The sequence below is a fragment of the Coffea eugenioides genome, chromosome 4 (genome assembly GCF_003713205.1).
Source record: "Coffea eugenioides isolate CCC68of chromosome 4, Ceug_1.0, whole genome shotgun sequence".
Taxonomy (NCBI): domain Eukaryota; kingdom Viridiplantae; phylum Streptophyta; class Magnoliopsida; order Gentianales; family Rubiaceae; genus Coffea; species Coffea eugenioides.
Genome location: NC_040038.1, coordinates 17,557,617 through 17,585,569, shown reverse-complemented (window position 1 = coordinate 17,585,569; position 27,953 = coordinate 17,557,617). Strand labels below are relative to the sequence as shown.

The following is a 27,953-nucleotide window of genomic DNA, read 5'->3' as shown; positions in this document are numbered from 1 at the left end:
TATTAAATAGCTTCTTTGCAACCATTTTTATTTTTAACTTTTGATAGGTATTAGTAAATTGAAATTGTTAAACAACAAGTTGAGTGATAATTTCGTTATCAAACTAGATAGATTTGAAGATAGTGAAAGTGAAAAAAATAAAAAAATTAAGGATGAGAAGTGGAAAAGCTACTAAATAAAAATTACACTGTTATAATTGTTATAAAAAAATGTTTATTGTATATTTATAACCGCATTTTGTTTTTATTTTTCATTTGCAATTATTAGTGATGCTAGTCATATAAAGAGAATTTGATTAATTTTGAACTCTGTGCTAATAGAGCATATTAGATGTTAATATTAATAGTGATTGGACTATTTTGTATTAGAAAGGTGGTAGCCATGGAATTGGATTGTTGAATATTGTTATGTATTAAGCAAAATTTGATGTTGACATTAGATTGTAGTTAAGCTTTTGGGTATCTGATGCGGTGTTTTTAGTTGATTTAATGATCTGCACTGAAAGTCTTTAGGTAAAAAAAAAAAAAAAGAACTATAGAACAAAGGCGAGCGTTTACTTAATAGTGATCTAGATGTTGATGGGTAAGTAATGGTGATAGCAAGCAAAGCAAGGATGAATGACATAAAGACAGTGAACCATTTTTTTTCCTTTTTATTCTAAGATTTCTGAGTAATCTTTTAGGCCTAGAATGTTACTTGAACAATGAAAATAGAGGAGGTAGGTGTAATTTTTAGAACATGAGGAGAGCTTCCTATCATTGTCAAAAACCTCAGGGGAGGTATGTGCAATTATCCCTATTTTAGTTGCTCTCAGTGTCATAAAGCTTAAATTTGCTATGGCCACAAAGGATTAAGTTCTCCCCAATCACAGAATTGTCGACCAAAAGTGCATTCCAATGGAAAAACTTACCAATCACAGGAGCAGGGGAAAAAAATTTTGTTTTTCTTCTTGATTAGATATTCAACCTGTTCCAACCTTCTAAATATGATAATGACCTTTAGGCTCTCTCTCTCTCTCTGAAAGAAACTAAAAGGGTTTTGATCTGGTCCATCAAACAACTAATTAGGGCCAAACTTTCACGTAATTATGATGGCAAACCGTCCCTCCCTAGAATTCTTGCCTGGAGCATCATTGCTCTTTACATTAGGTTGGTGAAAAGACTATTGCCAAATCCTTTGTCCATCTTTTTTGTTTTCAGAAGGCAGAGACTACTTAAGTGACCCTGTTAGTGTTGTTTCTGCTATCTTTACACATCAAATAGTGAGTCTGAGTCTGTGTGTGTGTGTGTGTGTGTGTGTTTGTGTGCTGGTGAATAGAATGGTGCAGTATCATCAAACTTGTAACTCAAGCAATAATTTGCTTTCACACCATGGAAGCTTTGGCCAGGAGGAGCCAACTTCCCTGCAAACCCAGCCCAGCCTCCGGTCAATTCCTTCTCTTACATCTGAACTCCAGCTCCAGCAGCACCAGTTTCCAACTGCCCACCACCAGTGCATCGCTACTCTAACGGGTCAGAGCTCCTATACATCCTCACTTTTTCTGGCAGGAAAGTTCCTTCTTACAGGATCTTCTGACAAAGAAATACGTCTATGGAGGCGGAACGATCTAAAGCCTCTTAATCAAAAATTAACTGGCAACGTGGTAACTGCTGGACAGGGAGCAGTAAAGTCCCTAGTAGTTTCAGCTGATAAACTGTTTAGTGCTCATCAAGATCACAAAATCCGAGTTTGGAAAATCGACAGTGATAAAGCAGAAAAGAAGAAGCTCACACATCTAGCCACCCTGCCAAAGTTAAGTGATCGTGTTCTCAACTGTCTTAACCCTAAGAACCATGTTCAAGTCCGACGACACAAGAAATGCATATGGGTACAGCATGTTGACACAGTCTCAGCACTAGCCTTGTCAACTGATGAGTCCCATCTCTACTCGGTTTCTTGGGATCGAACACTCAAGATTTGGCGGACGACAGATTTCAAATGCTTGGAATCAGTAGCAAATGCACATGATGATGCAATCAATGCAGTGGCATTATCAACTCATGGGCACGTTTATACTGGATCAGCAGACAAGAAAATCAAAGTATGGAGAAAAGGCTTGGGACAAAAGAAGCATTCTCTAGTTGCTACTCTGGAAAGGCATAAATCTGGGGTGAATGCATTGGCGCTAAGTGCAGATGGGTCTGTGTTGTATTCTGGTGCCTGTGACAGGTCTGTATTGGTTTGGGAAAAGGATGATGGCAGTTGGATGTTGGCAGTGGGTGCTCTAAAGGGTCACACAAAGTCCATCCTATGCTTGGCTGTAGTGTCAAATTTGGTCTGCAGTGGTTCAGCAGATAAAACAGTAAGAATTTGGACAGGGGTTGAAAGAAGCTACTCTTGCTTGGCAGTTTTGGAAGGTCACACAGGCCCAGTAAAGTGCTTGACTATGGCAAAAGATCATAGCAATACATCGGATGCAGCTTCTTCATTTCTCCTTTACAGTAGCAGTCTAGACTGTGATACCAAAATCTGGCAGATATTAACAGTTTACTCAGTATAAATTGCTAAATGGCTCAGGAATCTTGTGCACAAAATCAAGATACGCATATGTCACGTTCTTTATTTCTTGTTGTGGTCTTTAGTTTTAACGTCTAAGTTTCTGCTACCTCTACCAATTAAAAATCAACACAATCAATTCATAGTGAGTATATATTAGAAGTTACTATTACTAAATTTTGGAATTTTTTTTCTGTAATTCATTACTTCCATATTTATAACAAATATCAATAAACATAATGATTTCTTACATTCTTATTCTTTTCATTTTTCGTTAACAGTTAATTCTCTTCCTTTTTACATTAATTTGTATCATCTTTTTTTTTTTTGGATAATCTATCGAGGATGTTCATTCTCCAATTTGTAAAATTGAAGGAATTATATATTTTTTTCTTATAATTAATCATTATAATTTATAAAATTCTAATTAATTTCCATTCATTCTCCAGCGTACAAAAAAAAGGAAAATATATATTCTATTTCCTTCTAATTAGAAGATTCAAAATCAGTTACCTGTTTTTTAGAATCATAATCACAAGCTGCTTATGTAGACATTTTTTTGTTCTTTTTCCTTTGAAGGATTTTTTATTATTAATTTCTTTTCTGTACATTCTTTCAAAAAGTAATCAAATCTTGATATACTCTCTAATATATTTACTTTCTCACACAACACTTTATCGCCATCAAGGTAAGATTTGTCGAGAACTAATTAGTGTATTGTACAGGAGTAACTATATTTTATCGTTTAGTTTCAATGTTTGTCTTGTATTTGTCATGTTTGGATTGCATTTTTCTGGATTTTTTGTAGAAAAATTACTATAACGATTTGATATAGGTGAGGTAAAAATGTGATTGGAAAATGTATTCACGGAAAACGTAGTATTTTAAATTTTATTTATTATTTTACTTCTTTTGTATCCATGTTCATGTATAAAAAAAATCTTGAAGATTAAAAAAAAAAAAAAAAAACATCTTGGGTCAATAACTAGTTCTTTTGAGAAGCATTGAACTTTCAAAAAAAAGAATGTACCATAAAAATAAAAAGAAGAAAGAAGCAGGAAAACTATAGACTTAGGCCTATAAAAAAATATAGATATTTTTTTCTTAGACTTAGCAGGACAACTATAGACTTAGCCACAATATATTTTTCAACAAAAAATCCAAAAAATAGCAATCCAAACAAGACCTTAAGCTTCTTTATCTACTTTTATGCTACACATACAGATGAACATAGATAAATATCCATGTATACAGGTATGCATACATGTGTTTCTCTATGGACGTACAGATGGAAGCCAGTTTGGCGTGAGCATGCACATATTCAGAAAGGGAGGGGAATAGTTGGTTTGGCTGGGGGAGCTAGAGATAGACTGTTGAATTGAAGTTAATCAACAAGTTCACAAAAACTTTTGCTTGCACTGCTATAGTGAGGCACTTCTTATGTCAGGGAGGAAAGAGAATGAGGAGATAAGTGGCAGTGACGTCTCCACTCTTCGTTATTTTCATCCAGGAAAAGTCGGGGTCTTAATTATGCCAATCAATAAAATCTAGGAATACAAAGAGACAAGGACCATCAAAGCCACATGGCAAAGCATCAGAGTGGATGTGTCAAAGGAGCAATTTAATTATGCCAATCAATAAAATCTAGAAATATAAGGAGACAAGGACCATCAAAGTTACATGGGCAAGCATCAGAGTGAATGTGTCAACGGAGCATTCGTCTAGATTATAAAGAAAGTAATGTACTAGTATAAGCATGTGCTCATCCAAACACACATACAAAAACGCATATATACGTGTATCACACTGATTTTGGACCTGTGATAGCCCATTTTTCTTGGTTATTTAAGCTTTATGTTTCTGTCTTAACCAAATTTTTATAGAGTAGGGAGGACAAAGGTAGTTTATCTGAGAAAATATGGAGCGAAGTTTCATTAATTGACTATATCACAAAATCTACTTAATTATTTAACGGGATGAGGAAAGTCTTTTGGGGAACAGCACAAGCAATTTAGTGGAATAAAAATGGGCTACTAAATGAAATACTGTAAGTGATGACTGATTTCTGATGAAGGCTTCACATTCAAAACCATCCTAAGTGATTGCCTCAAATTGAATATAAGAAATTGCTAAGCCAAAGATTGTAATTCATTTCTAAATTTTTATATCTGATAACGAATATTGTCCAACGCAAATATCTCCAACTTAAATATCTAAAGAACCTCAACTTTGACCCTTTTTTAACCGATTCCAAGTGGGAAACGTGTTAGGCAAATGATAGTTTTCTCCATCAAGAGATAACTTTGTTTTCAGGGCGTCACCTCATATTAAAGAGTTGAAATTAGGTCTGGTGGCCAAAAAGTCCACAGGATAGATCAAGATATTGTTGAATATAACCAGAAAATGAGGGGTTTATATGACTGCCCCACCCTAGAGAAACTTCTACCCTAACCTAAGATTGCATCATGCACTGCCACAGCAAATAAGGAACATTAGCGTCAGCAGATATATCAATTACAGAGTTCTCTGAAGCTTTACATAGGCCATAAAGGATATTTTCCTGTTAGCACTTCTACATTAAATAGATATATATGTCTACATTGAAGACCTCCTGATACTCTGATAGTGTCTAGTGTGCTACATACTAGAAACTCGTAAACCCATTGGACGAAAACTGAAAGGAAAAAACTTAAGTTTTCTTATGCTAATGAAAAGTTCTAGGGCATATTAATTCCTTTGTCAGTCTTCCTCCCATTCCTTTTGGCATAATAAACAAATGATGATAAGTTGTCTACATAACTTTTTTCTTTCGCCTTTTACAAAGGAATATCTTCTGCTCAGCCTACACCAATTGCTGGAGAGGTTCAGTCTATTTAAAAAAAAATCAACTAAAAAAAAACTCGTACACTTCTATCTGATATAGTATGCTATCATGCATATTCTGTGGCATACTCCTCATCTATAATTTGAGAGGATATCTATGAGGCATGTTGATTTTCGCTTTTATGAAGGAGCTATAGGTATCCATAAACCAGGTGTTGTAAACATCCTCTAAATATTACATATAAAATGAGTTCTACAGTATTGGTTGTCTAGGAATTACAAAATTAGTTATGTTGAAGAATAGAAAAGGAAATGTGAAGTTAAAATATCTGAAAAATATTGTTTGCCAATTGTGTGATCATCAGTGCGCATGTATGTACAGTAATCTAGTCATATGTACCAAAACCTCAATTCAACCTCCCAAGTTCCGCTTGCAAAAAAAGAATAAACATATTTCATCTTTCATAAAAGCTTCATTGTAAACAAGAAAAGGGATAAAGCATATATTATATCTTTTCTTTCCTTCAAATCTAGGCAAAGAAAGTACATCAAGGGACACGACGAGAGAGGAAGGTTGGGGTAAAAAAAAGAACATATATCAGAGTCCACTCATCTGAGCAATTCATTTTTTTCCCCCTTCAGGGATAAGTAACATAGAAAACAAATTGCATAACTAGTACAAAGAGTATTTTCCTTTTGCTCTCCCCATATGTACAATGAATCTCAATTCTAACTGACAAAAAATTAATTGTACAAGTAGAAGAACAAAGAGGACTAATCATACTTAAAGAGGTAACTTGGTTGGGGTACCTGGATCACGTGGGTATTTTTTGGGTGTGGTGCCATCTTTTAGACAAATGATTGCAGTTCTGTGTCCATACTTGCTTTTCGATTCCACTAAGTTCAAAGGGAAAAGTACACAAATATATTAATTAAACAAATATGTAAAAAGTAAAACAACATAAGTGTACCATAAAACTTGTTTTCTATGCCAGTCAACCCGAGGGGATAACATCTACAACCAATTATTCCAGTTAGCAAATTCCTATAAAATGGACTAATAAATGGCTGTATAAGGATTTACTATCAAAAGATTGTGAAATCAAATTTTTAAGCCAAGAAAAAATGCAAGAAATGTATTACAGAAACTGCAAATGGGCAGCATACCATTGCATGTTTGCAATACTGAAGCACCCAGCAAATTAACAGCTCTCTTTGCACTTTTGACTTCCTCCTGTCAAAGGATTTTGAAATCAAAATCTCCTAATGCTTAAACAAACTTTTCTTTCGAGGAAGCTTATATGAATTGCTATATAAGAAAAAATGCTAGTTGCAATCTAAAATGAAGCATGTAAATTAGTATAATCTTTAATTATATACTGTGGAGCCAAATCATTACCTTAGGCACTTACAAATAAGCATAATTCAATTCATACTCAACATTGTGTTGTGTAGGCTTGTAATCTTACAAGTTGATTCACAGAAAAAACCTCTTTGATTGCACTCTAAGGACTGTACAAAATCTTCAGCAAAATTTTCGTTTTCTTCGGCATTTGGGGGTGGATGAAGGGAGGGGGGGGGGGAAGTAAGAATTATATTCTATTTATTCTGATAGGTAAAGTTTGGAATGGTTCCTCTCCTTACCAACTGCAATTCAAAATTCTATTTTTTACTCAAATGTCCAAAACTTAGGGCAGCAGCTAAAATCTCATTGAGACGGGCAGCATTTCTTAGTAAACAAAAGTAACAGGCCATGCAAGACTAGTTTTTGCGCAAAGATATTGAGAGGAAAATTATTTTTGGTAGCAAGCAAGATCCCTTTCATGTAATCGTATTAGAATTTTCATCAAACATAACTTGCAGCCTATTAAACAAAAAAAAAAAAAAAAAAAGTGTCCTGTTTTAAATATTTTCATTTCCCTGTCAAGGGATATATGCTAATCAATTACATTATACTAACTGATGTTTCGATCTGAAGCAACTTAAACAATAAAACCACTGGTTTTATCTGCTATTAGACAAAGTAATCAAACAGCCTGTTACATGGTACTTATATCTGCAGCAAGCAGGACGACTGTACTTACCCTTCAAACAACTCAAAAACTACAGAATTCCACTAGTCTAAGCCCCAAATTTATCCACAGATGTAATCGCTGCTACCAAATGTTCTGACCAATACCACAAAAGACTGCTGTTAAAGTACTTGTCCTATCTAGAATTGGAAAAGCCTGCAGAAAAGCTTATGTTGCATCACTGATCTTCAGTAATTAGGGTCTTCAAAGGAAAAGGAAGCCATGCATTTCTCACAGAAGTAGAAGAAAAATTTTAAAGGGATTGGTAAATGCAAACCTGAGGGTTATGGCCCTTTGCTGCTACAAACAATCCACTCACACGTACTAGAGGAAGACAATACTCAGCTGAAAGATTCAAAAAGATCCTTGAAGAACAATATAGTACTCATAGATACACTAAAGGAATACAAATAATTAAAAAAATATATGAATGCACATGGAGACGCATATAAACATACAGGATATGACCTTATTTTATGTCCTTATCCAGTTGCATTTACCTAAAACTCTCATTTCTGCAACTGCTCTGGCTACAGCAACGTCAAACGCCTCTCTGAACCCAGGATTGTGTCCCAGGTTCTATCATACACAAAGTTCAGGAAAATGAATTTATTAAAAATATAAATTTGACTACAGCAAAAGAATTGCAGAAAGGATTAAAAAACGAAAAACTTCATTCTCTGATCAGGAACAGTCAATTACACTGGGAAAGAACGTGTTCCCGTCACACAGAGAAATAGAATATAGTATAAGGAAAATGAACATGAGAATCCAGCATACCGAGGAGAAGTTCTGACAAATTGATTGAAGTACCACTTATTATAGATATACTGAGATGTAAAATGGATTGTGAAGCTCATTAAGGAGACTAGCTATCCTAGGTTTGGTTATAATTCTTACACATGTAGCACAACAGAAAGCATGAGCCCTATAAGAGCAAAACTCACCCCCAGCCAACTTCAAATGACAATATAGGGAAACTCTTACAGTAGAAGTTTATAAAAGAACTTATCTATGGACTACGACAAATTAAGCTCATAGATGCAGCACTGCCAAATAGACCAATACCTCCTTGATTCGTTCAACTGAAGGCACTAGAAAGAGGTGTTCTATGATAAAGAAAGTAGATATGAACTAGGGATAAAAGAATTTTGAAATTTTAATGACATTTTCATACTTTTTACATTGTGATTGAATGTTTGGTGTGGCACCATTTTTTTTTTTTTAAATAAAAACACAGTAAGAGGGCACCCAACGGAGAACCACAGAGGCTACATAATGGGATGGGGTTAAGAATACAGGGCAGGGGATGTGGGTGCTGGTACATTTTTTAGGTGGCTGGCCCCACCCCTGCCCCATTACCATCCCTACTTTCAAGGATTTGCATTGGGACATCAGAATCCTGGTTAAGAAATCACGAAACAGAACAAAGGCGCAAAAAAGGGAAAGAAAAGAACGAGATGCAAGCTAAAGAAAGGGAATTGAAGTTAAATGACTAGAACTTAAGTCATGTCATCAATCATTAATGAAGAATACCAAGAGAAAAAGATCAAGATCTATCAGCCCAATCCAATTAGAATTTCAGTGTTGAGACAAGTATTGCAGCATTATCAAACCACATGCCAAGCCAGCAATTTTCAAAGCCATTACCTCAGCTCTTTCTCTTATAACTTGCACATTTGACAGACCGGTGACGCCAACCGCATGCTCCAAGAAAACACAACGCTTATTCATAGACTCCAAAAGGGTAACTTTCCAGCCTTCACATAAGCAAGAACCAACATTCATCAGTGTTTCATTTCAATTCCAACCAACTATACATCATGGTGATCCTTTATCAACAATGTTCATCAAACAAAACTCTAATTTCTTGAATCATCAACAGTCCAACTAGGGAAAAAAACTATAATATACCAGGGCAAGCAATAGCAAGAATTATTCCTGGAAGGCCCGCCCCGCTACCGACGTCAATAAGATTCAGGTTTTCGCAAGAAGTCCCACAACGGGAGAGATAAGAGGTCTTTATAGGCTCTAAAATGGCCAGTGAATCCTCCACATGCCTTTCCATTACCTCATTTTGCCCTCTAACAGCAGTGAGGTTCATCTTCTGGTTCCATTCGAGGAGGGAGTGGATGTAGAGATGGACTTGTTGTTGTTGCTTCTGAGTTAAGGCCTGGAAATGGGATTTGGGCAGGGCTGGAGTGGTGAATATGGACTGCGGTTTTCCACTGGGGCTGAATTTGAATGTGTAGGGACTTGGGTTTGGACTTGGATTTGAAGCTGGAAGGTGTTTGACGAAAGTCCCCAGAGAAAAAGGAGACTTGACGGTTGATACTCTGCTTCGCCAAAGCAGCATTTTGGCGCGCTAACTTGCTCTGGGCTCTCAGAACTTGACTAGTTACTTTGTTATTTGTTTAGTTATTTTTTTAGTAAAATGGATAATGCGTAAAAAGCGTTCAATAAACATACAACTCGCAACATGTACAGCAAGATCTCTATAAATTAATATTTGATAAATCGATTGTCTCCATTAAATAATAATTTTTGCTATTCTGGGGAGCTAAAGTTATAATTTCAATAAAATAATAAGATAATAAATTTTTTCAAAAACATTACCTAATCTTTTGACCCCCATTCATATCATTAATTAATAATTTAATAAAATTACATATAATATTTTCTTTAAATATGAGTCTATTATTATTCATATACATAATATTGTTAATTTGATTCATTATATGCATTTAATAAAATGGAAATAATATCTATTATTTAGTATTCCAATTTTTTTTTGACATCTTGATAATAAAAAAATGACGTCTATTATGTATGTACATTAAAAACATTAATAATAGAATTAAATTATATTTGCAAATCAAGTAAATATGAATTAGTTTATATTTTTAGACTTTTAACCTCCTTTTATTAATAGAATAATTCATACTTTTAGAAAATAAAAAAAAAAAACCTTAATTGACTAAATGAGTGTTTCTTTGAATTGTAAGCGTACTTGATACGATTAATTAATACCAAAAATTTTAATGTGTGTAAACCTCATCGATAGGGAAAAAAAACCCATCGTGGAAAAAAATATTTACAGTGACTTTGTTTATAAGATTTTGAAGGCTTATGTAGTAAACTTAGATCCGACCCGTATACCCGACGGGTTTTGACTTTAGAATTCCGAAACAGGGTCCGGGTTACATCCAGATCTAAAGGGTTCAAATTTAAATATTTCAAATTAAATCCAAAATCAATCACAAATCCAATCTCTAAACTTAAACAAATCAAATTACAAAACTAAATTACAAATAATTCGCAATAGTCAATCCAAAACTAACCACAAATTAATCTACAAAGTTATTACAATATTGTTAATTTGGTAAAAGAATATATTTAAAAATATTTATATTTTATAATTATTAATATATTATTTGGATCCAAATCAAATACGAGTCGAAATCCTATATTCCGTATCCGACCCATTTTTGTTAAAGTAAACGGGTCCAAATTCGAGTCCGAATATCGAATGTTTCAACCCAAACCTGAAATTTTATTGGATTCAGGTCGGGTTGGGTCTGAACCCGACCCATTGATACCCCTACCAGCGTGAGGCACGGGAATTGGTATATGAGTAAGAATTAACATTTTCTTTTAACAACTTGGCTACGAATATTTGCTTTGTGGTTTTATAAGCATGTAATGGAGTGGCATCGCAGTAATTTAGGAGAAGGTCTTGAAGCTGTGCACCTTTGATAATAAGTGACTAAGGAGGTCAAGCGAACTACTTGCAGTGTCTATGGAAATGCAAAGCTTGTTGATTAGAATAGTTCTAATTAAACCCTTGCGTACATTTTTTATTGAATCCTTTTAGGGATATCAAATTATTGAGAGTAAATGGTGCAAAATCTCATCAAACCGTTATATCTTTTATCGATTTTCTTCACTTTAACTTTTTTCTTAACCAAAAATGTCACTTAATTTTTTTCTTAGAAAAAAATGTCACTCAACTATTAAAAATGCAACTTCTTGGTCATTCTATTAAATTTAAGCGTCAAATGCTATTGAAAAATCACATGCATGATATGCGCAAAGAGTTCCATGGATAAAATAGTCGAAGTTTTAAAAAAAATCGTGCACAGAAATGGTCGACTTCATCATCTTTCTTATTTAGGTATAGTATTAGCTTCTTCTAACTACTAGTTTTCCTCCTGTGGAACAACAAAAATCTTAAAAGTACGAGCAATCTCCAGTATCAATTCCTCATGGTGGCTTAGGTGATATCCATACAGAACATAAGAGCAATGGGCTTACACTAGGCATGGACTTCTCTTAAGATCAAGATTATATTATCTCTTTAGGTAAAGATTTCGGTATATCATTAGGTTTCGTGCAAATGGCCCAATTTTGGGAGTGAAGGCCTTTCTTTTGAAATTAGATTTCGGTTAGGGACTTCTATGTGGTTTGATTAAAGTTCTTGATCCTTTAATATAACTAATTTTGGCCCCAAGAACATTGTTCTTTCTTCCAAAATTGACTCTAAAAGAAGATTTGGATATTTTTACTCTTCAATGATTACTTGTGCAAGTCACCTATGTGACTTTCCTACGGCCTTAATGCACAAACTTAACAGAATGACTAATAAATTATGTTTAAAGAGTTGAAGGACATATTTGGCTAAGAAAAAAGTAAAGTGATATTTTTAGCTTAGAAAAAGTTAAGTGATATTTTTGGGTGAAAAAAAGTTAAGTGATAAAAAGCGATAAAAGGTAACGGTTTGATGACATTTTGCTCCATTTGCTCAATTATTAGATTTTAGTTAATTTTATACTTTTTAGGAATAATTTTCAAGCTAACTTTTTTGCGACTTGTTTTCCTTATCATTTTTATTCCTCATTCCATTTTAACCTTTTATCTTCTTCCTTTTGCTTTTACCATTGTCATTTGCAAGTCTCTGCCATTGGCCAGTATCAACAACCGATTCCCCATGATCTAACCTGAATACATGCCCAAATATCATGTTGGTGGATGTTGGCACACAAAATCTACAGAAGTAAAATTCCTTTTGCTCTTTGCCGTCAAATTCTCAATTACATGAAACCTCATGGGATGAAGTGAATATTTTTAAATGTTAGGGAGATTGTGTAGCAATAGATGAAGCCACAACTAGGTTTGTGTAATTTACCCAAATCAAAATTGCATCAAGTTTCGAATCCATTTTGCCACTGACTTGAATTAAAAATTCACATTCAGGCATATCGAATTAGTTTTGGAGTGAAACATGAACATTGTAGTATTATGGTACAGAAACCAGAGAAACCAGAGTTTGCAGGAAGCAGAAGGAATCAAGCTCGAATGAAGGAAACCAATTAATAATGAATCAATGGAATAGTGAACGAATGAACTTCAACTTTCATTAATTGAATCTGGAAAACAAATTACAAGAACAAAAATAATGGATTTAGCTAAGAAGGGGAAAGATCGAAGGAAATTTTGGGAGGGAAAAATGAGGATTGCTCCTCAAGTTAATTCAGACGAATCTGAGGGAATAATTCCAAAAACTACTGAATTGAGCAGACAGGCCTGCTTTTAATGCTAACAAATCCTAACATATTATTAACTAGACTAATAAGAGTGAGACACATGTCCCATTGCATCTGCAAGTTGCCGCGTTTTTGAATTTCTGTTAGAACAGCTGAAACTCCACAAAAGGCGTGATTCTTTGATCACGCCTTCGATAACCTTCTGGTCCAGGCCTTCCACTACTGACATCCACGCTTTCTTTGTTCCTGCTACCTCTTGCTTCTGACTTCAGTTAAGCTCTCACTCCATTACAATACCTCCCCCCCATAGCAAACCTTGTCCTCAAGGTTGAAACTGAGGAAATTTCTCCCTGATCATCACAGCATCCTCCCAAGTTGCATCTGCAGGTTCAAGTTCCCCACCATTGTACTAACCATTGTGTGACAGCAGCATTCCCTCTTTTGATCATCCTTCTGCCTAGCAACGTTACTGGTTCCACTCTAATCAGCCCCCTTTCATCAGTGTTTGGAAGTTGTAAGATAGGTGTAGCTTTGTCTCCCAGCTTCTTCTTCAGCAGGGAGACATGAAATACATGGTGTATCCTTGATGCAGTAGGCAACCTAAGCTTGTAAGCCACCTGACCAATCCTCTCTTCTATGAGGTAGGGACCAAAGTACTTGGCAGATAGCTTGGTATTGTTCCTAACCATCACAGTTGATTGTCTGTAAGATTGCAGCCTCAAGTAGACCCAATCACGTACTTGGAATTCCCTCTCACTCCTGTGTTCATCAGCATATTTTTTCATCCTCTCCTGAGCAGTTTTCAGATTATACTGTAGCAGCTCGTCCATTTGCTTCTTGTCCTTTAAGTAATCACCCACTGTTGCCACCTTAGCCTGCTCATAGGGACCGAGAGCTAGCTGAGGGGGCTTGGTTCCATACAAAGCCTCGAAGAGGGTCATTTGTATAGCAGTGTGGTAAATAGTGTTATACCACCACTCAGCCAATGACAACCATGTGTTCCATCTCCTGGGTTCCAGGTGAGACATACACCTGAGATACATTTCCAATACTTGGTTGACCCTTTCTGTTTGGCCATCTGTTCAAGGATGGTAGGCTGTGCTCATGTTCAGCCTCACCCCCAGTAGTGTGAATAATTCAGTCTAGAACTGACTGATGAAGATCTTATCTCTGTCTGAGACCATGCTTTGAGGTATGCCATGTAGCTTACTGACATGATCCAGGAAAATTCTAGCTATCTTAGGAGCATCAAAAGGGTGAGATAAGCTCAGGAAGTGGGCATACTTAGTAAACCTGTCCACTACAACCAGGATGGTGTCCTTCCCTTCTGATCTGGGTAGCCCCTCTATGAAATCCATGGTGATATGACTCCAGGAGTGTTGTGGAATAGGGAGAGATTGGAGAAGTCCTAGATAGGCCACACATTCATCCTTACACTTCCTGCAGGTATCATATTGCAATATTGCTATCTTGATCTCTTTGAACATACCTGGCCAGTGAAATAGCTGTTTAGCTCTCATCCAGCTGGCCTGTATGCTTGAATGTCCTCCTAGCTGAGAGTCATGAAGGGTAGAGATGAGCTTTTTCCTTATTTCTCCCCCCCAGCCTACTACAACTCTCCCTTTATATCTTAGAATTCCACTTTGATAGTTGTAGTCTGAGTTCAGTCCTGGACATGTTAAGATTTCCCTGATGATATCTTGTGCCCAGTCATCACCCAGGTAGCTTTCCATCACTTTTTTCATCCATTTTGGTGTGACTGTAGAGGTCACTGCACACTCAGCTTCATCCCTCCCCTTCCTGGACAGTGCATCTGCTACTACATTTTCCTTCCCCTTCTTGTAGCATATCTCATAGCTCAGTCCCATCAGTTTAGTCAACCACTTCTGTTGGAGGGGGGTGGTGATCCTCTGTTCCAGTAGATACTTCAAGCTTTGGTGGTCAGTGTTGATGATGAAATGATGCCCTTCCAAGTAGTGCCTCCACTTAGTGACTGCTGTGACTAAGGCCAGCAACTCCTTCTCATAAATTGATAGCCCCAAATTCTTCTGTCCCAAGCTCTGATTGAGATAAGCCAAGAGTCTCTTGCTCTGCATCAGTACAACTCCTATTCCTCCATAGCAAGCATCTGTCTCAAATCACAAAGGGTTGGGAGAAGTCTGGGAGAGCTAGCACAGAAGTACTGCACATAGCTAACTTCAGCTTCTGAAAAGCATCTTCAGCCTCCTCTCCCCAGATGAAGCCATCTGTCTTGAGGAGAGTAGTTAAAGGTTTTGCAATAGCTCCATACCCCTTGACAAACTTTCTGTAGTAGCCTGTCAGTCCAAGAAATCCCTTCAGTTGTCTGGTGTTCACTAGTTTTGGCCACTGCATCATGTTGTCAATTTTCTTGGGGTCAGCTCTTACTCCCTCTGCTGAGATGATATGGCCTAGATATTCCACTTGCTTCTAAGCAAAGGAGCACTTACTCTCCTTTGCATAGAGCTAGTGTTGTCTCATAATCCCCAGGACCTCAGTGACATGCTTCACATGCTCTACTAGTGTAGGACTGTAGATTAGTATATCATCAAAGAATACTAAAACACGCTTCCTGAGTTGCTTCTGGAAAACCTGATTCATCAAACCTTGAAAAGTTGCAGGTGCATTGGTGAGCTCAAATGGCATGACCTTAAATTTGTATAGCCCTTGGTGTGTTCTGAAAGCTGTTTTGGGTATGTCTTCCTTCCTTACCCTTATCTGGAAGTACCCAGCTCTGAGGTCAATTTTAGTGAAGTATTTGGATCCATGTAGTTCATCCAGTAACTCATCAATAAGGGAAATAGGGAACTTGTTCTTGACTGTTAGTTCATTGAGCTGCCTGTAATCCACACAAAACCTCCATGAGCCATCCTTCTTTTTGACCAAAAGTACTGGTGAAGCAAAGGGGCTGCTGCTTAGCTGAATGATCCCAGTCTGTAGCATTTCCTGCACTAGCTTCTCAATCTCAGTCTTCTGGATATAGGGACACCTATAGGGCCTGATTTGGAATGGCTTTGCCCCCTCCTTAAGGGTGATGCAGTGATCCTGGCTCCTCTCAGGGGGTAGTCCCTGAGGTTCTTGGAATACATCCTTAAATTCCTGCAATAGCTTCTCCATTTCTGGTGGTGTTGGCTCCTGGTCTGGTTCCTTGTCCACCACTGCACTCACCTGTGCCAGAATCCCATATGCTTGTTTCCTGGTTCATTTGTACAGTCTACTTCCTCTTATTAGTTTCAATTGCACTGTATTGTCCTCCCCTTTTAGCTCTACCTGTTGTTTTTCCTTCCTGAACTTCATACTTAGACCTCTAAAGTCAAATTCCATTGGATTGTACCTGGCTAACCAGTCAACTCCTAGTATCATGTCACACCCCCCCAACCTCAGTGTATTGAACTGGTGTTGAAACTCATATCCCTGCATTTTCCATGTCACAGGCTTAACAATGTTTCTAGACTACAGTTTTTCTCCATTTGCCACCCTTACTGAAAGAGTCCCCCCTTCTGTCCTAATTTCAAGTTTTTGGCCACTTGCTCATCAATGAAACAGTGTGTACTGCCACTTTTAACCAGTGCAACAATGGCCTTTCCCTTAATCATCCCTTTGATCCTGATGGTTTTGTGTTCACTCCCCCCTGCTAAGGCATGGATGGATACTTCCATGTGTTCGTTTTCTAATTCCCCTCCAATACAGTCACAGAACACATCATTCTCATCTTTCTTCTCCCCCTCTACCTCAGTGGTTGCCATCCCTTCCTCCTCCATTATCAACAGGTTTAAATGAGACTGTCTGCACACATGTCCTATAGTATAAGGTTCAGTAAATTTGAAACATAGTCCCTTTTCCCTCCTAAGGTTGAGTTCTGCTGGGGTGAGTCTTTTGAACTGGTTCTGAGTATTGGTGTAGTTGTTGTGTGTTTTGGGAATCGGTTTGTCAAAGAATTTAGGATAGCTTGGGGATTTGTCAGGAGATTTTGAATAGTTTGGGGTTTTAAGTAAAGGTTTCTGGAAGTTGGAGCTATAGGAAGTGGTTTTATGGATCTTCTGTAGGGCTCTCAGGTTCCTCTCCTGTAGTTTGGCAACCTCTATGGCATCTGCTAGTGTCTTAGGTTTGGCCATTTTTACCATGGTTACTATCTCCTCTTTCAATCCACTAAGAAAATAGGTTTTATAGTAGCAATCTTGTAAATGGGGAAAGGAAGGCATTACCAAGGCTTTGAGCATTTCAAATTGCTCCAAGTAGTCAGCTACTGTTCCTGTCTGCATCAGTTTATTGAATTCTTCTATGGCTTCCTCAGGAAAGCCATCTCCAAATCTCTTGCATAGTGCATTGCAGAGCTCTTCCCATGGAATAGCATCCCTGCCATTAAACACTCCATGGAACCATATATCTGCCTTATCCCTGAAATAGAGTTCTGCAACTTCAGATTTCATCTCCTCCTCCACTCCATTGATCTTAAAGTACTTATTGGCCTTCCTGATCCACTCCCTTGGGTTCTCCCCAGTGAATGTTGGCAGATCCACCTTAGGCAGCCTGGAGAGTGTTATGTAGTCTCTGGACTCATATCTGTCCTGAACTCCTTTCTGCACCTTTCTTCTCCTGTTAACTTCCTGGTGTCCTAGTTCTGGCTCTGAGCTGCCGCCTTCTAGATCCTTCCCTTTGTCGTTTAGGTTTGCTAACAATTGTGCCATCATGTTCATCATACATTCATACTTCTGATCCAGATTTTTTGAGAGCCTTCTCAGTGCTCTCCTGCCTATGCTCCATGATCCTTACAGCTTGCTCCAGTCCATCACTCCTGTTAGCAAAAGTTCTTACTATACTTCCCAATTCAGTTACCTCCTTTCCTATTTCGTCTTGAATTTTAGTCATTTCCCAATGGCTCGTAGCTAGCTCTGATACCACTGTTATGGTACAGAAACCAGAGAAACTAGAGTTTACAGGAAACAGAAGGAATCAAGCTCGAATGAAGGAAACCAATTAATAATGAATCAATGGAATAGTGAACAAATGAACTTCAACTTTCATTAATTGAATCTGGAAAACAAATTACAAGAATAGAAATAATGGATTTAGCTAAGAAGGGGAAAGATCGAAGGAAAATTTGGGAGGGAAAAATGAGGATTGCTCCTCAAGTTAATTCAGACGAATCTGAGGGAATAATTCCAAAAACTACTGAATTGAGCAGACAGGCCTGCTTTTAATGCAAACAAATCCCAACAGATTATTAACTAGACTAATAAGAGTGAGACACGTGTCCCATTGTATCTGCAAGTTGCCGTGCTTTTGAATTTCTGTTAGAACAGCTGAAACTCCAAAAAAGGCGTGATTCTTTGATCACGCCTTCGATAACCTTCTCGTCCAGTGATCACGCCTTCCACTACTGACATCCACACTTTCTTTGTTCCTGCTACCTAGCTCCTGTGTCACGACCCTACCTCCCCCTAAGGCGAACCAGAGGGTTCGGCAGGCCGCCTGCCCAACTCTCGCCGGGACTCAGTCGATCACTACAGTTCTCAAACAAATACAAGATAAAATCTCAAATAAAAATCAAATATTCCAACATTTACATATCAACAGCGAAGCGTCCACGCTTCTACTGCCACTCTGATCCTTGATCACAATTATTATACAGGAGGAAGTCCAAAACTAGCCTATTACACATCCAATCCAATCAATTCTAAACGTTCAAGACAATCCCAAAATGAATGATTACACAAAAGGAATCCAAATTCAATCCATACATGAGATAATCCATGAATAAACACTACAAGCCACTCCTTCGCCTTGAGCCCTGTGGAGGGGAATAAAACATTTTGGGGTGAGCTAGAAGCTCAGCTAGTAACCAGTAAAATCAGTAATCAAATCTGTTTAACAATAGTTCATTTCAATGATATCATTTCAATATGGAGTATCAATAATTCACGAAACATGTACATTGGAAAGCGATAGTAACATTCATGAAAAAGATACGTTCGTTCTCCTGTCATTTCCTTTTCTTTTTCTCATTTGAAATTGCATCATTTTCCACCAACCTCCACCAACCTACAAAGGTAATACTCGAGTATACCAAACGTTCACCCAGGTCTCTAATCGCCCGACCGAGTCCGTTTCTGGCTCGAGACGACCGGTAACAAGAGGCAATGGCCAGTTCAGCCCAAAAGGCTTACATTCATGCGCAAGTAGCATTTAATCATTTATCATGAAAATTTCACATTGATTTAGGTCGAGTGCGATAAAATACACACTCGCCTAGAAAGTCCGTTTTGGAAATCATTCAAAGCACGTAACACGTTATCAATCAATAATACAAGTCATGAAGTCAAGGAAATATATCAAACAAGGAACACTTTCATATAAGCACGCATGATATGCAAGAAAATAGTTCAAAAGTAGCTTTGGAAATAGTTCAAAAGTAAATAATGTAAGAAACATTTCACAAGTACTTTGGAAATAGTTTAGGGTCACTCACCTCCATGGCTCAGAAATCATCCGTTAAATATCATTGCCTTGCTCAAATCCAAGTCTTAAATCACAAACTCAATGCAAACAAGTTCCTTCAAAAGTTCGGACAGCACTTCCCCTGAATTTGCTTACTTTTCCAGCCATCATGGCTTCATTATTTCCTCATTCCAACCCAAAGGTACACGCACAACAACAAGTTCATCCAATAGCCATTCAGCAAGCTCCAAGGAGTACTAGTACAAGTCAAGCTATGGAAAAGTCCGGAAATGAAAGTTAAGCTCAAAACCAGAAAAACAGTTTTGACGTCATTTTGCGGTAATGGCACAAATTGCACTACGATTATCAGATTAGGGTGTAAGACCCACCATTTCGAAGCTAAGAACCAGGGCTACAACAATGTAGAAGGTCACTCAGTCCAAATCCCAGCACAACTAAGTCCAATATGCCAAATAACAAACCAGAACCGTAATTGCAGGTTTACAAATCACACAATGCTGTAATTCGTCCAACTCAGTCTACACAGGTCCAAATGCATTGATTCCAAAGGAATATGATAGCTAAGACATCAAGCTACATTTCATCAGAAGACACCAATATCCAAATCCAAAGCAATTCCAGTCAAAACAGACGATTACAATCGCAGTTCGCACATTCTGATCACCCAGAACAGCAACAGTAAAAATGACATATCTCATTCTACACTACTCCAAATGACCTGAAATTTTACAGGCATCCTTAAAACATCAATACCTACAACTTTCATGTTTTGAGCCAAGGCTAATTCGGCCTCTATCTAGGACCAAATATTTCGGACAGAATGAAGAACCAAGAACCCTAATTTTCCAGATTTCTTCCAAAACAGAATTTACTTGCAATCTTCCACTTTTTCCACCTTCTAGAATCATTAAACATCATTTCCAATCATCATACATAACCACATAATCATACTCATATGAAAACAGAAATATCCCCAATAATTATAAAACTTCACCAATTCAACCAAAATCAAGATTTAATCCATAAATTTGCATCTTATACAACCACCAATCATGAATTACACATCATTAGAGGGAGGAGAGGGGTCCTTCTCAACTCACCTTAGTAACCAAAGAGATGGAGCAACCTTGCACTTAAATCTTCCAAATCACTTCACCAAGAACCTTAATCCTACCAAGAGAAGAGTTTTTATGGAGTAAAACTAAAATTAAACGGTTAAAAGTGAAGATTAAGCAAGCTTGGAGCAAAGAAATTGGAGAGCTTTTCTTCCCTTATTGCTTGAAGGTGGCCGGCCATATGAAGCTTAGAAATGAAGATATTTTGGTCAATTTTTGAAGTTATTATGGTAAATGGTAAAAGGTTGAATAGTAAGTCAAAGTCCAAGACTTAATCTTATGGTGACACTTGTCACCCTTAGGTTTAAAACTTATCTTTTTGTCTCTCCAATTACAAATATCTTAACACCTTGTAAAATAATATCACTTAATACAAAATTCCAACAAGTTGTAAAAAAATATAATGCATTTACCGCACTAGCGGGTCCCACGTTCAAAATGTGCTCTTAATTTCTCAAAAACTAACCGATACTAGAAAAATCATTTTAAAACTATTTTTGCTCATAAACTTTATCTGGGGAATTTTTTCTAATCAAGAAAATGTAGAAAAGGCGGGCGTTTAAAAAAAATAAACTCTACAAAATTAGAAAATTTTCCGGGTTCTCAAACTCATTTTTTTTCGGGGCGTCACATCCTGCTTCTGACTTCAGTTAAGCTCTCACTCCATTACATGTAGGTAATTCAATGACAGTTCTGCCAAATCAAGAATCAAGTTGTTTGAATGTCTGGCTACTAAGATATGCCCAAAATATCATTTTCTGGTCAGAAGTCAGTTATGGAAGTTTCTAACAACTGATATGTAAAAATTGCTATTGTAAATTGAACTTTTGAATGTCAAAACAGCAAAATTGAACTTTAGTATATATCAGAATTGTAGCCCTTGATCTTACCTTTAAAATGAGTCAAGTATCTTTTCAATCTAATAAATGTAGGTTAAGATATTATTGAAATATAGAAACCAGCCATTCTGGAATCCAAGTAGCATTTTGAAACTAATTTCCATAATTTCTTCATATGGTATCACCTTGGTTTTCTTGTTTTTCCAAACTTCCAAATGTCATTTAGCATCAATGCACCTTTCTTTAATAAGTCTTTCTTTAAGCAAGGATTAGTTTTAGAAATCAGAGCTTAACAAATTCTTGCCAAAACTTTCAAAATTTTCAAAGAAACATCAAAAATTGGACAACCTACAAAATTCAAAGAAATTCATTAATGCACCAAATTTAATGTAAATCATGCTAATAACTAATTAAAATAACATAATGTAATACATAACATAGAGTATAATCATGAGCTTATCAAGCTTCCAACTTCAGGTTAAAAAATAATAATAATAAGCTTCCCAACTTCAAGTAGCCCCTGTGCATGGATGGCGTTGGAATAATTTTAAACCAAGTTAATTAGAATTTTATATTAATTAGTTCATGTTTTAGACTGTGTTAGGTTTAACTATCGAAGTCGCGTAGGAATTAGTTTCCTGATTAGATTAGAAAGTTGTCTACATGGAAGTCATGGTTTGTAAAGTCTATTTGGGAATTAGTTAGTCTAGTATTCGATACGAAGCCCTTGTAGCCTATTTGTATTAATTGAGCAAGCCATACGATATTGAGAGAATAGAATATTATTTTACTCCAATCCTTCTTCTTCTTACTATTTCTTTTTGTTTTCCTTATTCATCTACTCAATTATGAATTGAGAGCATGTTTCTTGGTTTATCAAAATTTGATATGATATTAATACTTCCGCTGCGTGTTTTGTGCTAATAAAGTGGTATCAGAGCTCTAGGTTTAAGAATTTCATCCTGAGAAGTCTATAGTGTGAGGAATCATAGAGATATGTACAGTGAAAATTTTAAAATTTTTTATTCCTTTATTAGATCTATCTTTGATTATATCCACGTGATACAAAGTTAGTTAAGAAAATTACCTCAACTCATGGAGATCTTGAATCAGTGGAGATCTGACGCAGAGAATGATAAAGTGCCCCATAACCACTGAGCTTAACTCAGTGGCTACCAAGGTGGGTTTTAAGACCCTGCTTGGGCTGTAGGTGGGGGTTCAAATCCCATTTGTAGCAAAAAAAATCCAAAGATTGTGCCAAAACACTCCCTTGGTCTAGTAAGGTCTGTGTACTTTCTAGTCCCTAACACAAAGTCTCTTTAGGCTCTGCCTCCCCTCTAATCTAGGATAGATAGATTATACAATAGTTGTCGTCTCCGGAAAAAAAAAAGATGAAAAAGTGCCCCATGTATCCACCTAGATGTTTGGCGTTTAATGGTAATCCATACGAACCTCCTTAACTAGAACCTCCTAGGTCGAATCAATCTAATCTAGATTAGTGCTACCTATTGCCAATACGCCTTTGACAAATTGGTTGAACAAAAAACCCTAGTTTTTCACCATGAAAAACTTACCTCAATGACAGAAGTAAGAGATGTGATTTTTTTTTCTTATTTGGATGAATTTTGGGTATTTTTCTCTCAAGATTTTTCTCAAAAATCTCACAAGGCAATTTGTATATCGATTAGTCTTGCTAGTAATAGTTAAATGACTATTTATAGACAAATAAGTTATCCATAAACCAATTTCGAATAAGATTCAATTTCCTTATTTTAATACAACTCTTGTATTTGGAAGGTCTAAACTTATTTCCACCATAAATCCCTCAAGTTTAATCTATCTTAAAAATTAAACTATAAATTATAATAATTTATATATCATGTCCCTACTTGAAATTCATTCAATCCAATTAAAGAAGTTCATAATATGTGTGATTCATTAGATTCTTATATACGTTGGCAAAAAACATAAGTTATAATTCTTACTAAATAAGAATAAGATAAATTAAAAATCTTTTAAATTTATCATTGATTCTACTAATCAATCAACTCATTCTTATAGATCAAGATTGGCATCTAGCAATGCATCATGACCATCTAAGTAATGAGAAAAATCAAGTGGATGACTTTACCTTTTAGTAAACATTTACCGTGTAATTAATATTTTTTTCCACACTTATCTCACATTAATCTTGAAATAAATCATGCCTATTCCATTATCTGATTAATGCTCATTTCTCATACCAAAATATAATTTCAATGACAAATTACTTAGAAACACTTTTTAAGACTCTTCTACTCAGCGTTAAGAATTTCGAGTTATACATCTACAAGTGATCAGATATGAGATGACTCTTCTTTCATGAGAGGTGATAAATCTTTATAGGTTATTCACCTTCTTTTCATATTTCAAGTATATATCCATATGCTAATGATGTAAGTACTCCTTGTTACAAGAGCAATCATATAACAAACAAAATATAACTGTCCGTACTCAAAATATCATGGTAATCTTAAATCTGAGGATCACTAACATAAATGTCACTTAGAGATTAGTCTTTTAGCACTTAAATGATATCTCTATGTTGTTCAATCTAGTAAATTTGATCAGATTATCAAGCACCCATATAATAGTTTAGATGTCTCACACACCATAATAGATGAGATCTATTACTTCTCATATAGAAGCAGCATAATATATGCTAGTCTAACCGTATTAATAATACCATGTGTTATTAATACTTTGACTAGAGACATTTTAAAATAAGCATTATCTATAATCAAATGAATCTCACCACCATAACTCTTATGATTCATTGATTAGATTTACTCTAAGGGTTTTATCATACAAATATAAATCTATTTGCAATCAATATGATAAAGATGTCATTTATAATAATATAACAAGTGCATATTAAACCCTAGAAGTTGATTAACGTTAGGACATACACACTTTCAATCTCCCACTTGTATTAAAACCAATCACTCATAAGTTAAAGATCAAATGAGCCTATATGACCATCCTATTTTCTCTAAGACAAGCTTTAGTACAAAACGGATCAACTACGGTGTCATTGTGAGTACTCTTTCTATCATCACTTTTATTTCTACCAATGATTTTACAAAATCATGTGGTAGCACCTTAACAAATCCATGAGTCTATAATAGGATCTTGGTTCTTTTGTTAAGGCAAATTTCCATTATAAACACAATACAATTTAAAGGACTTTTTAACGAAGGAAGCAATCCAAACTCAAAGTTTAAACTTGTAGATCCAAATGTTTTCTTTTGCCACTTCTCAAGTAGCAACTTGTTAAGTTTTAACTATAGAAATTTTAGTTGTGTTTCACTTGAAATTCTTTCAACACACACGACCAATATTATAAGTAAATGTATAATTACTTACAAATTATTTTTGTTAGATTGTTCACAAATATATTCTCAAACTCCAATTTTAATTCTTCATGGATCAAGGAGACAATAAATCTAGTACATTGAAAGTATTATTCTATGCACTATAGATAAAAGCCCCTTCTTAGATCACTTCATGCTAAACATTTTTAGCATCTTATCCATGTAATGTGAAAGGCCAAGCAATCATGATCTATCAATATAAATCTTTACTCCCAAAAAGAAGATTGTTTCTCCTTAATATCATGGAAAATTTTTTGGATAATTATACCTATAATTTTGAAGCATAAGTATACATTTTTCATGTATCGTATGTCAATCACTTATATAACAAAGATACTATGATAGCTCCCACTAAATCACACATAAGTACAAAACTTATCCTCACTTTTGATAAAAACAAATTCTTTGATTATCTCATCAAAATGGATGATACAACTCTTGGACAATTATTTTGTTGGCACACAAGATGTAGAAACTTTTAAGTGGGGTCACATAAACAACCATTTTTATTTCCATTTAAGGAAAGTGGTTTTAATATTTTTTTTGCCATACTGTAGCTCACAGCTAAAGCAAGTAAGCAAATATAAATGAATTTAAGTGTATTGGTTAGAGAAATGATTTCTTTAAAAATAATTACTTCTCTTTAATGGCAACCTCTCTACCAATCAAATTTTATAGGTAACAACTTACCTTCCATATTAGTCTTTATTCTAAAGATTCTTTAGCTCCTAATAAGTTTTTATACCCTTCGGTGGATTGATTAAGGTCAATATATTTTGTTAAATATGAAATCCATTTTAGATTGATTAAAGTCAGTACCTTTCGTCAAATATAGAATCCATTTTAGATTTGTGGTTCTTAACCATCTCTATAAGTTGTAAAACTATGCATAAGTCATTTGGGAACTCCGTATTCAAATATCATCGTTCTCCATAAGAAATCTATATTTCTAAAACTCATGAAACCCTTGTGAGCGCTTTCACTGTGTCTCATCATCATGAAATGCAAGTTCCAGTTCCAAACATTTGTTCAACTTCCTCTTGTAACACTTAAAACTCTTTCAAGTTTTAAGTTACATCTTACTCCTACTACTTTATTTAGAATAAACTATTTATCTAGAAAATAATGGTGTTAGGAAAAAATACTTTTACTCTTGGAGAAGATAATAGTATTCTTGCAAAAAATAAGGAAACTCTAACTTATAAGTTAGAAGAAATCAAACCAATGAATCAGAGAGAGCCAACTTGCTCTTCTTCTTTTTAGCCGATTTTTCCTTCCGTTAATTCTCAAGAACTCTCCATAAAAGGTCTTAATCGGATCTTAGTTCCAACTTGTCCAATTATGCCTACTTCATAAGTAGGGTAACTCAATCTTTCACAAAAATTTGGATTTTTAACACTCCATAACTCATATGGTAAGATTGGAACAATGGGGGGAAGGATGGATTGGGTGGTACGGGGGGGGAGTGTAAACAAGAGGTCTCGGGTTCGAGTCCTCCTGCTTACACTAAAAAAATATATATATATGGTAAGATTGGAACAAAATATATATATATATATATATATATGCAACAAGATTTAGTGTGTGAGAGGCAATTTTATCTAGGACAAACCCCAAACCTATTTTGATAAACTCGCATGGCACATCTTATCTTATAAGATATAATTCCTTATAAGTTTACTCAGTTTAAATCGAGATGTCTAAGTAGAATTTTACTTGGGAATCTCAATTTCCTTCAGATAACTTTGAAACCTTTGGATTAAGTATTCTCCACCTTGATCAAATCTTGGTATTCCAATACTTTACCATGGATCAAACATTATTCGCCTTGATCATATCTAGATGTTATAATATTTTCACCTTTTTATTTATTTACTTTATACTCAAACCCCTTAACTCTCCAAATACATTGAATTTGTACCCAAAAAGCACGTACAACCATTTTTGAGTAGTTATTAGTAAAAGTAGTACAGTACATGAAATAATCATCTCTAGCATGAATTGTCAATCTTCCACAGACATCACAATATATGAATTTTAATAATTCTTTAGACCTTTTCAAATAAAAGACCAACTTAGTTTTTTATTGGTGAATATGATTCACATATTTCAAATGATTCATAATCAATTGAATCCAATCAACATCATCATGGAATTCAGAAATGTGATACTTAATCACAAGACTAAGTTTATAAATGCCAAATATAAAATGTTTTCAAGTCTTTTATGAGAGGCGGTGAATCCTTACAGGTTATTCTCCACTTTTTAATCCTTCAAGTAGATACCCATATGCTTATGATGTGAGCATTTTGTATTACGGGAGCAATCATATAACAAAGTATAACCATTAATACTTAAGATACCATGGTAACCTTAAATTTAAGAATCACTTACACAAACGTCATTTAGAGATTAATCCTTTGGCATTTAAAGGATATCTCTATACGGATAAATCTAGCAAATTTAATCAGCTTATCAAACACCCATATATTAGTTTAAGTCTCTCATAGACCATAGTAAATGAAGTATACTATTTCTCATATTGAAATGGCATAATATCTATTAGTCTAACCGTATTAACAATGCACTGTCTTGTTAATACTTTGACTAGAGACATTTAACAATAAATTTTATCTACAAAAAAATGAAACTAACCATCGTAACTGTTATGATTTCATTGATTAGTTTTACTCTAAGGGGTTTATGATACAAATATAAATATATTTGCAATCAATATAATAAAAATATCATTTATAATGATATAAATAGTTCAAATGCATATTAAACTTTAGAAGTTGATTGATTTTAAGGCATACACACTTTCACGTAACACCTGAAAGATATTTAGAGTTTGTGATAAATAATCCTATGCCACAGTAAATGTCACGACCCCACATCCCCCTAAGGCGAACCAGAGGGTTCGGCGGGCCGCCTGCCCAGCTCTCGCCGGGACTCAGTCGATCACTACAGTCCTCAAACAAATACAAGATAAAATCTCAAATAAAAATCAAATATTCCAACATTTACATATCAACAGCGAAGCGTCCACGCTTCCACTGCCACTCTGATCCTTGATCACAATTATTATACAGGAGGAAGTCCAAAACTAGCCTATTACACATCCAATCCAATCAAT

General features: G+C 35.6%; 4 protein-coding genes across 7 annotated transcripts; 1 reads left to right on the top strand and 3 right to left on the bottom strand.

Annotated features, from left to right (window-relative positions):
* The first annotated feature begins 935 nt into the window (after positions 1 to 935).
* On the top strand, positions 936 to 2,712 carry LOC113768078 (protein JINGUBANG). Its single transcript, XM_027312312.1, has one exon. The coding sequence runs from the start codon at positions 1,319 to 1,321 to the stop codon at positions 2,537 to 2,539; it is 1,221 nt and encodes a 406-aa protein (XP_027168113.1). The 5' UTR covers positions 936 to 1,318; the 3' UTR covers positions 2,540 to 2,712.
* Positions 2,713 to 3,592: 880 nt separating this feature from the next.
* Positions 3,593 to 9,798, bottom strand: LOC113768590 (ribosomal RNA small subunit methyltransferase G). 4 transcript variants are annotated; one of them, XM_027313010.1, is made up of 7 exons: positions 9,345 to 9,798; positions 9,081 to 9,190; positions 7,931 to 8,009; positions 7,708 to 7,775; positions 6,526 to 6,592; positions 6,169 to 6,255; positions 3,593 to 4,082 (listed from the first exon to the last, which is right to left on the bottom strand). In XM_027313010.1, exons 1-7 carry the CDS (start codon positions 9,784 to 9,786, stop codon positions 4,060 to 4,062), a joined length of 876 nt encoding a protein of 291 aa, XP_027168811.1. In that variant the 5' UTR covers positions 9,787 to 9,798; the 3' UTR covers positions 3,593 to 4,059. The 4 variants fall into 4 exon arrangements, 2 of the variants coding, with proteins under 2 accessions (XP_027168811.1, XP_027168810.1); XR_003468088.1 differs by lacking the exon at positions 3,593 to 4,082 and adding an exon at positions 7,443 to 7,586 and having other exon boundaries at positions 6,233 to 6,255; XR_003468089.1 differs by lacking the exon at positions 3,593 to 4,082 and adding an exon at positions 7,443 to 7,526 and having other exon boundaries at positions 6,233 to 6,255.
* A 2,535-nt stretch (positions 9,799 to 12,333) lies between these two features.
* On the bottom strand, positions 12,334 to 14,016 carry LOC113769165. The gene is made up of 2 exons (XM_027313635.1): positions 13,388 to 14,016; positions 12,334 to 12,427 (listed from the first exon to the last, which is right to left on the bottom strand). The coding sequence occupies exons 1-2, from the start codon at positions 14,014 to 14,016 to the stop codon at positions 12,334 to 12,336; spliced, it is 723 nt and encodes a 240-aa protein (XP_027169436.1).
* Positions 14,017 to 15,457: 1,441 nt separating this feature from the next.
* LOC113769164 lies at positions 15,458 to 17,679 on the bottom strand. The gene is made up of 3 exons (XM_027313634.1): positions 16,519 to 17,679; positions 16,262 to 16,405; positions 15,458 to 16,159 (listed from the first exon to the last, which is right to left on the bottom strand). The coding sequence occupies exons 1-3, from the start codon at positions 17,677 to 17,679 to the stop codon at positions 15,458 to 15,460; spliced, it is 2,007 nt and encodes a 668-aa protein (XP_027169435.1).
* Between the last annotated feature and the right edge of the window lie 10,274 nt (positions 17,680 to 27,953).

What these genes read in the sequence shown, in the direction of transcription:
- LOC113768078 (XM_027312312.1), top strand. Translation starts at nt 1,319, where the DNA reads ATGGTGCAGTATCATCAAACTTGTAACTCAAGCAATAATTTGCTTTCA.
- LOC113768590 (XM_027313009.1), bottom strand. Translation starts at nt 9,786, where the DNA reads ATGCTGCTTTGGCGAAGCAGAGTATCAACCGTCAAGTCTCCTTTTTCT. An exon ending in TCTTGCTATTGCTTGCCCTG is followed by an intron (nt 9,191 to 9,344) that starts GTATATTATAGT and finishes GCTTATGTGAAG; the next exon opens with GCTGGAAAGTTACCCTTTTG. An exon ending in CAAAGGGCCATAACCCTCAG is followed by an intron (nt 6,593 to 7,707) that starts GTTTGCATTTAC and finishes ATCCTTTGACAG; the next exon opens with GAGGAAGTCAAAAGTGCAAA.
- LOC113769165 (XM_027313635.1), bottom strand. Translation starts at nt 14,016, where the DNA reads ATGTATCTCAGGTGTATGTCTCACCTGGAACCCAGGAGATGGAACACA. An exon ending in AATGCTGCTGTCACACAATG is followed by an intron (nt 12,428 to 13,387) that starts GTTAGTACAATG and finishes GCATGTATTCAG; the next exon opens with GTTAGATCATGGGGAATCGG.
- LOC113769164 (XM_027313634.1), bottom strand. Translation starts at nt 17,679, where the DNA reads ATGGCACAATTGTTAGCAAACCTAAACGACAAAGGGAAGGATCTAGAA. An exon ending in ACTGTTTCATTGATGAGCAA is followed by an intron (nt 16,406 to 16,518) that starts GTGGCCAAAAAC and finishes TGGAAAATGCAG; the next exon opens with GGATATGAGTTTCAACACCA. An exon ending in TCAGGAAGGAAAAACAACAG is followed by an intron (nt 16,160 to 16,261) that starts GTAGAGCTAAAA and finishes ATTCTGGCACAG; the next exon opens with GTGAGTGCAGTGGTGGACAA.